The sequence below is a fragment of the Hemitrygon akajei genome, chromosome 28, assembly GCF_048418815.1.
Source record: "Hemitrygon akajei chromosome 28, sHemAka1.3, whole genome shotgun sequence".
NCBI lineage: Eukaryota > Metazoa > Chordata > Chondrichthyes > Myliobatiformes > Dasyatidae > Hemitrygon > Hemitrygon akajei.
The window spans coordinates 15,885,371-15,897,834 of record NC_133151.1 but is presented as its reverse complement, the minus strand read 5'-3'; the positions used below and the strand labels follow the sequence as shown (position 1 = coordinate 15,897,834).

The 12,464-nt window shown below is 53.4% G+C and overlaps 1 protein-coding gene across 5 annotated transcripts in view; it reads left to right on the top strand.

The window, feature by feature from the left end:
- Positions 1-11,777, top strand: part of LOC140717710 (solute carrier family 22 member 6-A-like) — a 60,658-nt gene extending 48,881 nt beyond the window's left edge. For all 5 annotated transcript variants that reach the window (XM_073031387.1, XM_073031384.1, XM_073031385.1 and 2 more), the window contains 2 exons: positions 9,712-9,915; positions 11,544-11,777. In XM_073031387.1, coding sequence (XP_072887488.1) covers positions 9,712-9,915; positions 11,544-11,625 — 286 coding nt within the window. In that variant the 3' untranslated portion in view covers positions 11,626-11,777. The remainder of the gene's footprint in view (positions 1-9,711; positions 9,916-11,543) is intronic.
- The last annotated feature ends 687 nt before the right edge of the window (positions 11,778-12,464 follow it).

Here is a 12,464-nt window from a genome sequence, read left to right as displayed (position 1 = left end):
CCGATTAACCTACTGACCATAAGACCACAAGATATAGGAGCAGAAATAGGCCATTTGGCCCATCGAGTCTGCTTTGCCATTTCATCATGGCTGATCCATTTTCCTCTCAGCCCCAATCTCCTGCCTTCTCCCCGTGTCCCTTCATGCCCTGACTAATCTATCAGCTGCTGCCATGAATACACCGAAAGACTTGACCTCCACAGCTGCCTTTAGTAAAGAATTCCACATACTCACCACTCTCTGGCTAAAGAAATTCCTCCTCATCTCCACTCTAAAAGGATGTCCCTTTATTCTGAGGTTGTGTCCTGTGGTCCTAGACTCCCCCACTATAGGAAACATCCTCTCCACATCCACTCTATCTGTGCCCTCTGGTCCTAGACTCCCCCACTACAGGAAACATCCTCTCCAAATCCACTCTATCTGTGTCCTCTGGTCCTAGACTCCCCCACTATAGGAAACATCCTCTCCACATCCACTCTATCTGTGTCCTCTGGTCCTAGACTCCCCCACTATAGGAAACATCCTCTCCACATCCACTCTATCTGTGTCCTCTGGTCCTAGACTCCCCCACTATATGAAACATCCTCTCCACATCCACTCTATCTGTGTCCTCTGGTCCTAGACTCCCCCACTATAGGAAACATCCTCTCCACATCCACTCTATCTGTGTCCTCTGGTCCTAGACTCCCCCACTATATGAAACATCCTCTCCACATCCACTCTATCTGTGTCCTCTGGTCCTAGACTCCCCCACTATAGGAAACATCCTCTCCACATCCACTCTATCTGTGTCCTCTGGTCCTAGACTCCCCCACAATAGGAAACATCCTCTCCACATCCACTCTGTCTGTGTCCTCTGGTCCTATACTCCCCCACTATAGGAAACATCCTCTCCACACCCACTCTATCTGTGTCCTCTGGTCCGAGACTCCCCCACTATAGGAAACATCCCCTCCACATCCACTCTGTCTGTGTCCTCTGGTCCTAGACTCTCCCACTGTAGGAAACATCCCCTCCACATCCATTCAATCGAGGGGCCTTTCACCATTTAATAGATTTCAGTGAGGTCACCCCTCATTCTTCTGAATTCCAGTGAATACAGGCCCAGGCCATCAGATGCTCCTCATATGACCAGCCATTCAATACCGGAATCATTTTCGTGAACCTCCTTTGAACTATCTCTAGTTTCAACACATCCTTTCTGAAATCAGGGGCCCAAACTGCTCACAATACCCCAAGTGAGGCCTCCCCAGTGCTTTATAAAGTCACAACATCCTCGCTTTTATATTCTAGTCCTCTCAAAATGATTGGAACTTTATCAATTTCCTTCCACACCAAAGAATCAACCTGCAAATTAACCCTTAGGGAATCCTGCACAAGGACTCCCTAGCACCTCAAATTTTTAAAATATTCTCTCCATTTAGAAAATAGTTTACCTTTTTATTTCTTCTACCAAAGTGCGTGAACTGTAAACTTCCCAACACTGTTTTCCATCTGATATTTCTTTGCCCATTCTCCTAATCTGTCTAAATCCTTGTGTAGCCTCTCTGCTTCCTCAAAACTACCTGCTCCTCCAGCTATCTTCACATCATCTGCAAACTTTCCATCATCCAAATCCTTGACATATAACATAAAAAGAATCGGTCCCAACACCAACCCCGGTCAAAAACCTTTGGTCACCGGCAGTCAACCAGAACAGGTTCCCTTTATCTCCACTCTTTGCCTCCTGGCAATCAGCCACTGCTTTGTCCATACCAGAATCGCTCCTGTAATACCATGGGCTCGTAGCTTGTTAAGCAGCCTCATGTGTGGCACCTTGTCGAGGGCCTTCTGAAAATCCAAGTGCACAACATCAACCAATTCTCCTTTGTCTATCCTGCTTGTTATTTCTTCAAAGAATTCCAACAAATTTGTCAGGCAAGGTTTTCCCCTGAGGAAACCATGCTATGGTCTATTGTTCAACCTGAGGTCGAACAAGTTAGGTCTTTATTCTTTGGAGCATAGAAGGTTGAGGTGGGACTTGATAGTGGTATTTAAAATTATGAGGGGGATAGATAGAGTTGATGTGGATAGGCTTTTACCATTGAGAGTAGGGGAGATTCAAACAAGAGGACATGAGTTGAGAGTTAGGGGGCAAAAGTTTAGGGGTAACATGAGGGGGATCTTCTTTACTCAGAGAGTGGTGGCTGTGTGGAACGAGCTTCCAGTAGAAGTGGTAGAGGCAGGTTCAATATTATCATTTAAAATAAAATTGGATAGGTATATGGACAGGAAAGGAATGGAGGGTTATGGGCTGAGTGCAGGTCGGTGGGACTAGGTGAGAGCAAGCGTTCAGCACGGACTAGAAGGGCCGAGATGGCCTGTTTCCGTGCTGTAATTGTTATATGATTACATGGTTATTTTATCATGTGCCTCCAAGTACCCAGAAACCACATCTTTAATAATCGACTCCAACATCTTCCCAACCACTGAGGTCAGACCAACTGGCCTATCATTTCCTTTCTTGTGCCGCCCTTCCTTCTTGGGGAGTGGAATGACATTTGCAATCTTCCAGTCCTCTGGAACCATGCCAGAATCTATTGATTCTTGAAAGATCGTAACTAATGCCTCCACAATCTGGTCAGTTACCTCTTTCTCACCTGGGGTGTACACATTCTGGTCCAGGCGACTTATTTACCTTCAGTTCTTTCAATTTCCCAAGAACCTTATCCCTAGTAATGGCAACTTCACGCACTTCTGCTCCCTGGCACTCTCAAACTTCCCCCATACCGTTAATTTCTTCCACAGTGAAGACTTATTCAATTCATCTGCCGTTTCCTTATCTTCCATTAGAACCTCTCCAGAGGCTGGTACGAATCCATGGAGCCTGCACCAAGTTCTTGGGATGAGAAACAGTTTCTCCCCCAGGGCCATGCGGCTTCTGAACTCCCTGCCGCATCACACTTGAAGTGCCACTGGTCAACCTGTTCTGTACCCTACAATATTTAACAATAATGCACTTTAGTTTGTTATTTATGTGTGATTAATCTGTTCCATACCTGTTAATATTTAACATTAATGCACTTCAGCCTGTTATTTATGTGTGATCCATTTTTAGATTTTATCCACAAGTTCACAAGTTATTGTGTGTTATGTGTACTACTGTGCTTTACATCCTGGTTCAAAGAAACATTGCCTCATTTCTATATATGTGTTTATATATGTTATATAGTTAAACAACAATAAACTTGACTTGACTTGGGTGCGTGGAAGAGGGACATTTAAAGGACTCTTAGAAAGGCACATTTATGATAGAAAAATGGAGAATTATGTAGGATGGAAAGGTTGGAGAACCGTTGTATAGCAGGAGATGCTGGAAATCCAGAGCAACACACACAAAGTGCTGGAGGAACTCAGCAGGCCAGGCAGCATCTATGGAGGGAAATATAAACAGTTGATGGTTCAGGCTGAGACCCTTCGTCAGGACTGGAAAGAAAGGGGAAGAAGCCAGAAGCTGGGAGGACTGGTAGTGGAGTGGTCTGTATAATGCTCTTCTGTGCAAAGGCTCACCGACCCAGGTTCAATTCCCATTGCTGCCTGTATGTTCGCCCTGTGACCACGTGGGCTGCCTCCGGGAGCTACGGTTTTCTCCCATGTTCCAGACACTGGTGGGTTAGGGTTAAACACAAGAGATTTTGCCGATGTTGAAAATCACAACTCACAAAGTGCTGGAGGAGCTCAGCAGGTCAGGCAGCATCGATGGGAATGAATAGACAGTCAACATTGCAGGCCAAGACCCTTCTTCAATACTGGAACGAAAGAGGGAAGAAGCCAGAACAAAAATGTGGGGGTAGGGGAAGGAGGCAATAGGTGGGCCCAGGTGGGTGGGAAAGATAAAGGGCTGGAGAAGAAGGAATTTGATACAGTAGGAGTGGAGAGTGGCCTGTGGGAGAAAGGGCATGGTTGAAGTGGGAGGCAAAGTTGATGAAATTAGCGAGCTCAGCATGACTGCATGAATCGGTACTAATGCAGTCATCAATGTAGCGCAGGAAGAGTTGGGGTGCATTGCCAGGGAAAGCCTGGAAGATGAACTGTTCAATACGTATAGCCAATGAAAGGCAGGCATAGCTGGGGCCCGTGTGGGTGCCCATGGCTTCCCCTCTAGTTTGGAGAAAGTGAGAGGAGCCGAAGGAGAAACTTTTGAGGGTGAGGACCAGTTTGGGAAGATGGAGGAGAGTGGTTGAGGAGGGGGACTGGTTGGATATTTTGTTGAGAAAGAAGCAGAGAACTTCGAGCCCTTCTTGATGGGGACAGAAGTGTACAGGGACAGGGCATCCATGGTGAACATGAGACATTTGAAGCAGGGAATTGAAGGTTGTCAAGGCGTTTGGGGTTGATAAGCTTTGAGCATGCTAGGTTGCTGCCAGAAGCTAGGAATTTCAGGCCGAGACCCTTCACTCGGACTGGAAAGGACGGAGCAAGAAGCCAGAATAAGACGTTGGGGGGAGGTGAAAGAGAGCTGGGAGGAGAGAGGTGAGACCAGGTAAGAGAGAAATTGGGTAGGTGAGAAAGGAGGGGATGAAATAAGAAGCTGGGAGGTGAGAGGTGAGACCGGGTGAGGGGGAAGGTGGGTGGGTGGGGGAGAGGGGGGATGAAGTGAGACACTGGGAGGTGATAGGTGAGACCAGGTGAGGGGGAAGGTGGGTGGGTGGGGGAGAGGGGGGATGAAGTGAGACACTGGGAGGTGAGAGGTGAGACCAGGTGAGGGGGGAAGGTGGGTGGGTGGGGGAGAGGGGGGTGATGAAGTGAGACACTGGGAGGTGATAGGTGAGACCAGGTGAGGGGGGGAGGTGAGTGGGTTGGGAGAGGGGGGATGAAGTGAGACACTGGGAGGTGATAGGTAAGACCAGGTGAGGGGGAAGGTGGGTGGGTGGGGGAGAGGGAGGATGAAATGAGACACTGGGAGGTGACGGGTGAGACCAGGTGAGGGGGAAGGTGGGTGAGTGGGGGAGAGGGGGATGAAGTGAGACACTGGGAGGTGAGAGGTGAGACCAGGTGAGGGGGAAGGTGGGTGGGTGGGGGAGAGGGAGGATGAAATGAGACACTGGGAGGTGAGAGGTGAGACCAGGTGAGGGGGAAGGTGGGTGGGTGGGGGAGAGGGAGGATGAAATGAGACACTGGGAGGTGATAGGTGAGACCAGGTGAGGGGGAAGGTGGGTGGGTGGGGGAGAGGGAGGATGAAGTGAGACACTGGGAGGTGAGAGGTGAGACCAGGTGAGGGGGAAGGTGGGTGGGTGGGGGGAGGGGGGATGAAGTGAGACACTGGGAGGTGATAGGTGAGACCAGGTGAGGGGGAAGGTGGGTGGATGGGGGAGAGGGGGGATGAAGTGAGACACTGGGAGGTGATAGGTGAGACCAGGTGAGGGGGAAGGTGGGTGGGTGGGGGAGAGGGAGGATGAAGTGAGACACTGGGAGGTGATAGGTGAGACCAGGTGAGGGGGAAGGTGGGTGGGTGGGGGAGAGGGGGGATGAAGTGAGACACTGGGAGGTGAGAGGTGAGACAAGGTGAGGGGGAAGGTGGGTGGGTGGGGGAGAGGGAGGATGAAATGAGACACTGGGTGGTGATAGGTGAGACCAGGTGAGGGGGATGGTGGGTGGGTGTGGGAGAGGGGGGATGAAGTGAGACACTGGGAGGTGATAGGTGAGACCAGGTGAGGGGGAAGGTGGGTGGGTGTGGGAGAGGGGGGATGAAGTGAGACACTGGGAGGTGATGGGTGAGACCAGGTGAGGGGGAAGGTGGGTGGGTAGGGGAGAAGGGGGATGAAGTGAGACACTGGGAGGTGATAGGTGAGACCAGGTGAGGGGAAAGGTGGGTGGGTGGGGGAGAAGGGGGATGAAGTGAGACACTGGGAGGTGAGAGGTGAGACCAGGTGAGGGGGGAGGTAGGTGGGTGGGGAGAGGGGGGATGAAGTGAGACACTGGGAGGTGATGGGTGAGACCAGGTGAGGGGGAAGGTGGGTGGGTGTGGGAGAGGGGGGATGAAGTGAGACACTGGGAGGTGATGGGTGAGACCAGGTGAGGGGGAAGGTGGGTGGGTGGGGGGAGAGGGGCGGATGAAGTGAGACACTGGGAGGTGAGAGGTGAGACCAGGTGAGGGGGAAGGTGGGTGGGTGGGGGAGAGGGGGGATGAAGTGAGACACTGGGAGGTGATAGGTGAGACCAGGTAAGGGGGAAGGTGGGTGGGTGGGGGAGAGGGGGGATGAAGTGAGACACTGGGAGGTGATGGGTGAGACCAGGTGAGGGGGAAGGTGGGTGGGTGGGGGAGAGGGGGGATGAAGTGAGACACTGGGAGGTGATGGGTGAGACCAGGTGAGGGGGAAGGTGGGTGGGGGAGAGGGGTATGAAGTGAGACACTGGGAGGTGATAGGTGAGACCAGGTGAGGGCGAAGGTGGGTGGGTGGGGGAGGGGGGATGAAGTGAGACACTGGGAGGTGAGAGTTGAGACCAGGTGAGGGGGAAGGTGGGTGGGTGGGGGAGAGGGGGGGATGAAGTGAGACACTGGGAGGTGATAGGTGAGACCAGGTGAGGGGGAAGGTGGGTGGGTGGGGGAGAGGGGGGATGAAGTGAGACACTGGGAGGTGATAGGTGAGACCAGGTGAGGGCGAAGGTGGGTGGGTGGGGGAGGGGGGATGAAGTGAGACACTGGGAGGTGATAGGTGAGACCAGGTGAGGGCGAAGGTGGGTGGGTGGGGGAGGGGGGATGAAGTGAGACACTGGGAGGTGATAGGTGAGACCAGGTGAGGGGGAAGGTGGGTGGGTGGGGGAGAGGGGGGATGAAGTGAGACACTGGGAGGTGACAGGTGAGACCAGGTGAGGGGGAAGGTGGGTGAGTGGGGGAGAGGGGGGATGAAGTGAGACACTGGGAGGTGATAGGTGAGACCAGGTGAGGGGGAAGGTGGGTGGGTGGGGGAGAGGGGGATGAAGTGAGACACTGGGAGGTGATGGGTGAGACCAGGTGAGGGGGAAGGTGGGTGAGTGGGGGAGAGGGGGGATGAAGTGAGACACTGGGAGGTGATAGGTGAGACCAGGTGAGGGGGAAGGTGGGTGGGTGGGGGAGAGGGGGGATGAAGTGAGACACTGGGAGGTGATAGGTGAGACCAGGTGAGGGGGAAGGTGGGCGGGTGGGGGAGGGGGGATGAAGTGAGACACTGGGAGGTGGGAGTTGAGACCAGGTGAGGGGGAAGGTGGGCGGCTGGGGGAGGGGGGATGAAGTGAGACACTGGGAGGTGGGAGTTGAGACCAGGTGAGGGGGAAGGTGACTGGGTGGAGGAGAGGGGGGATGAAGTGAGACACTGGGAGGTGATGGGTGAGACCAGGTGAGGGGGAAGGTGGGTGAGTGGGGGAGAGGGGGATGAAGTGAGACACTGGGAGGTCAGAGTTGAGACCAGGTGAGTGGGAAGGTGGGTGGGTGGGGAGAGGGGGGATGAAGTGAGACACTGGGAGGTGATAGGTGAGACCAGGTGAGGGGGAAGGTGGGTGGGTGGGGGAGAGGGGGGATGAAGTGAGACACTGGGAGGTGATAGGTGAGATCGGGTGAGGGGGAAGGTGGGTGGGTGGGGGAGAGGGGGGATGAAGTGAGACACTGGGAGGTGATAGGTGAGATCGGGTGAGGGGGAAGGTGGGTGGGTGGGGGAGACGGGGGATGAAGTGAGACACTGGGAGGTGATGGGTGAGACCAGGTGAGGGGGAAGGTGGGTGGGTGGGGGAGAGGGGGGATGAAGTAAGACACTGGGAGGTGATAGGTGAGACCAGGTGAGGGGGAAGGTGGGTGGGTGGGGGAGACGGGGGATGAAGTGAGACACTGGGAGGTGATAGGTGAGACCAGGTGAGGGGGAAGGTGGGTGGGTGGGGGAGAGGGGGGATGAAGTAAGACACTGGGAGGTGATAGGTGAGACCAGGTGAGGGGGAAGGTGGGTGGGTGGGGGAGACGGGGGATGAAGTGAGACACTGGGAGGTGATAGGTGAGACCAGGTGAGGGGGAAGGTGGGTGGGTGGGGGAGACGGGGGATGAAGTGAGACACTGGGAGGTGATAGGTGAGACCAGGTGAGGGGGAAGGTGGGTGGGTGGGGGAGAGGGGGGATGAAGTAAGACACTGGGAGGTGATAGGTGAGACCAGGTGAGGGGGAAGGTGGGTGGGTGGGGGAGAGGGGGGATGAAGTGAGATACTGGGAGGTGATAGGTGAGACCAGGTGAGGGGGAAGGTGGGTGGGTGGGGGAGACGGGGGATGAAGTGAGACACTGGGAGGTGATAGGTGAGACCAGGTGAGGGGGAAGGTGGGTGGGTGGGGGAGAGGGGGGATGAAGTAAGACACTGGGAGGTGATAGGTGAGACCAGGTGAGTGGGAAGGTGGGTGGGTGGGGGAGAGGGGGGATGAAGTGAGACACTGGGAGGTGAGAGGTGAGACCAGGTGAGGGGGAAGGTGGGTGGGTGGGGGAGAAGGGGGATGAAGTGAGACACTGGGAAGTGATAAGTGAGACCAGGTAAGGGGGAAGGTGGGTGGGTGGGGGAGAGGGGGGATGAAGTGAGACACTGGGAGGTGATGGGTGAGACCAGGTGAGGGGGACGGTGGATGGGTGGGGGAGAGGGGGATGAAGTGAGACACTGGGAGGTGATAGGTGAGACAGGGTGAGGGGGAAGATGGGTGAGTGGGGGAGAGGGGAGGATGAAGTGAGACATTGGGAAGTGATAGGTGAGACCAGGTGAGGGGGGAAGGTGGGTAGGTGGGGGAGAGGGAGGATGAAATTAGACACTGGGAGGTGACAGGTGAGACCAGATGAGTGGAAAGGTGGGTGGGTGGGGGAGAGGGGGGGATGAAGTGAGACACTGGGAGGTGATAGGTGAGACCAGGTGAGGGGGAAGGTGGGTAGGTGGGGGAGAGGGGCGATGAAGTGAGACATTGGGAAGTGATAGGTGAGACCAGGTGAGGGGGAAATTGGGTCGGTGGGGAAGGAGAGGATGAAATAAGAAGCTGGGAGGTGAGAGGTGGAAAAAGTAATGGGCTGAAGAAGGAGGAGACTGATTGGATAGGAGAACGGACCATGGGAGAAAGGGAAGGATGAAGGGCACCAAAGGGAGTGATGGTCAGGAGAGGAGGAGAGAAGGGGTGAGAGGGAAACCAGAATGGGCAATGGAAAAGGAAAGTCGAGAGAGGGAGTAGAAATTGCTAGAAGTTTGAGTAATCAGTGCTGGAGGCTACCCAAATGGAATACGAGGTGTTTCTCCTCCACCCAGAGCTTGGGCTAATTATGACAGCCGGGGAGGCTGTGCACCAACTGTTGGAATGGGAGTGGGAAGTTGAATTAAAATGGGCGCTCACTGTGCAATGACTGCTCCTTTCCCGTCTTGATGAAGGGTCTCAGCCCAAAACGTTGACTGCTGATTCATTTCCATAGATGCTGCCTGACCTCTTGAGTTCATCCAGGGGTCTGCCATGGAACAATGCCATTAAACAAGGGTTCCATGGACCCCAGGGGAGGAACCCCTGCTCGAGAACGTTGTGTGAGTTCCATAAGATTTCCAGCATCTGCAGAATCTGTGCATTGTAAGTGGGTTAGTACAGATTAGAGGGCAGAAAGGCCTGGCGACTCCACGACCTCGCTGTCGACGTGGAGGTGGGGACGTGAGGAGGTTTGTCCACAGCTGCTGACTCTGGACGTTTCTCTCCCCACAGGCAGACGGGCGTAGGTTTCGCCAACACCATGGCTCGGGTGGGCGCCATAGTGGCACCGATGGTCAGGCTGAGCGGCGACTACCTCCCCTTCATACCCATGATCATCTACGGCGGGATGGCCATTCTATCCGGAGCATCGGCCTTCGCTCTCCCGGAGACCCTCAACACCCAGCTCCCGGACACGGTCGAGGATGTCGAGGGCAGGTGGGTGGTCCTCCTCGTCTCCAGCTGAGCCGGGGTACAAGTGGAATAAAAATGGTACAAACAGAAATAAAAAAGTAGTGAGGTGGTGTTCATGGGTTCAATGTCCATTCAGAAATCGGATGAGGGGAAGAAGCTGTCCCTGAATCGCTGAGTGTGTGTCTTCAGGCTCCTGTACCTCCTCCCTGATGGCAGAGGGGAAGAAGCTGTTCCTGAATCGCTGAGTGTGTGTCTTCAGGCTCCTGTACCTCCTCCCTGATGGCAGAGGGGAAGAAGCTGTTCCTGAATCGCTGAGTGTGTGTCTTCAGGCTCCTGTACCTCCTCCCTGATGGCAGAGGGGAAGAAGCTGTTCCTGAATCGCTGAGTGTGTGTCTTCAGGCTCCTGCACCTCCTCCCTGATGGTAACAGTGAGAAGAGGGCATGTCCTGGGTGATGGGGGTCCTTAATGATGGATGCTGCCTTTTTGAGGCATCGCTCCTTGAAGATGTCCTGGATACTACGGAGGTTAATGCCCATGATGGAACTGACAGAGTTTACAACTCTCTGCAGCTTATTTCGATCCTGTGCAGTAGCCCCCACACCCCCCCACACCAGACAGTGACACAGCTCTCCATGGTACATCTCTGGAAATTTGCCAGTGTCTTTGGTGACATACCCAATCTCCTCAGACTCCTAATGAAATAATATAGCCACTGCGTACGTACAGCAAAACATACAGTGAAAAGCGTCACTTGCATCAACAACCAACACAGTCCAAGGACATGCTGGGGGCAGCCCGCAAGTGTCGCCCACAACTCACGAACCCTGACCCGTACGTCTTTGGACTATGGAGCACCCGGAGGAAACCCACGCAGTCACGGGGAGAACGTGCACACTCCTCACAGACAGCGGCGGGAATTGGACCCTGGTCTTATGATCAGTGCCGCTGTAAAGTGTTACGCTGACCGCTAGGTTACCGCGCCGTCTAACAGTTAAGCCCGCCAGCGTGCCATGGGGTCATGACAGGGATTACTGGAACCCACACAATCACAGGGAGAGTGTGCGGACTCAGATGAGACTGCCTTGGGCAGGGGTGGGGGTGCATTTTGGGATGGCTTGACTGACTGGGACTGGGTTTATAAGCCCATAAGACATAGAAGCAGAATTAGGCCATTCGGCCCATCGAGTCTGCTCCGAAACTCCTTCACGGCTGATTTATTATCCCTCTCAACCCCGTTCTCCTGCCTTCTCCCCGTAACCTCTGACACCCTGAATAATCAAGAACCTATTAACCTCCGCTTTAAATAAACCCAGTGACTTGACCTCCACAATCGTCTGTGGCAATGAATTCCACCGATTCACCACCCCCTGGGTAAAGAAATTCCTCCTCATCTCTATTCCAAATGGATGTCCCTCTATTCTGAGGTAGTTCAATGCAATACATAACCTAGCAGAGAAAAATAATAACAGTAATAAATCAAATAAAAATAATAATAATAGATAAACAAGTAAATCAATTACATACTGTAAGAGGCCGGGGGGAGGGGGAATGAAGAAGTGGGGAGGGGAACGGGAACAAAATAACACAATTTGGAGAAATCGAGGTTCCTGGGGTTAAAAAGACGACACTGCTGACTTGTGGTTGTTCGCAGGTGGAGATCGGGGAAGGCGCCAAAGGCGGATGTGATCCCGGAACCAGGAGCGCAAATCCCCCTGGTGGAACAGAGGCCCTGAACCCGAACACCGCCTGGTGCCCTCGTCAACACACCCCCGCAGATGGACAGGAGGGGAGTGAAGGGGGCAAATTGCCGGCTCCTGCTACTGTTTGCCCAGATGGATATTGTGACTTGTACCTCCTGTACCTAATAAAGTGGACACTGGGTGTACGTTCGTGGTCTTCTGCTGCTGTAGCCCGTCCACTTCAATGTTTGATGTGTTGAGCATTCAGAGATGCTCTTCTGCTCACCACTGTTGTAACGTGCGGTTATTCGAGTTACTGTCACCTTCCTGTCAGCTTGAACCAGTCTGGCCGTTCTCCTCCGACCCCTCTCATTAACAAGGCAATTTCACCCACAGAACTGCCACTTGCTGGATGCTGTTTGTTTCTCAAACCAACCTCTGTGAACTCTAGCCTTTCCCAACCCAAGCACTTTCACACTTTCCAACACCCCTCTTGGTCACAATATACTTACCAGCACCCCCATAGTGTAAAAACGTGTCTACCATGTGCTAACTTGAGAAAAATGATCAAATTTTTTTTTGTCTTTAAACCTAGCTTACACAGTACCTGTGTGCTGTACAGCAGCTTCGATATCAATGTGGTCCCTGAGCTTGATGGTTTTTAGTAAGAATTGAAATGTCCAAGCGGTTTCTGATTTCTGTGAGTACGTGGTTCACTGTACTGAAGCCTCTTTCAACAAGGTAGGAGACTGGAAATGCAATGAAGTGCAGCTTGGCTCTTCCCCAAAGACCAGGAAACAGAAGACAGAGGAGTAGACCCATCGAGTCCGCTCCACCATGGCTGATCCTTTACTCCCCTCCTCAACCCCCTTCCTCGGCCTTCTCCCCGTAAC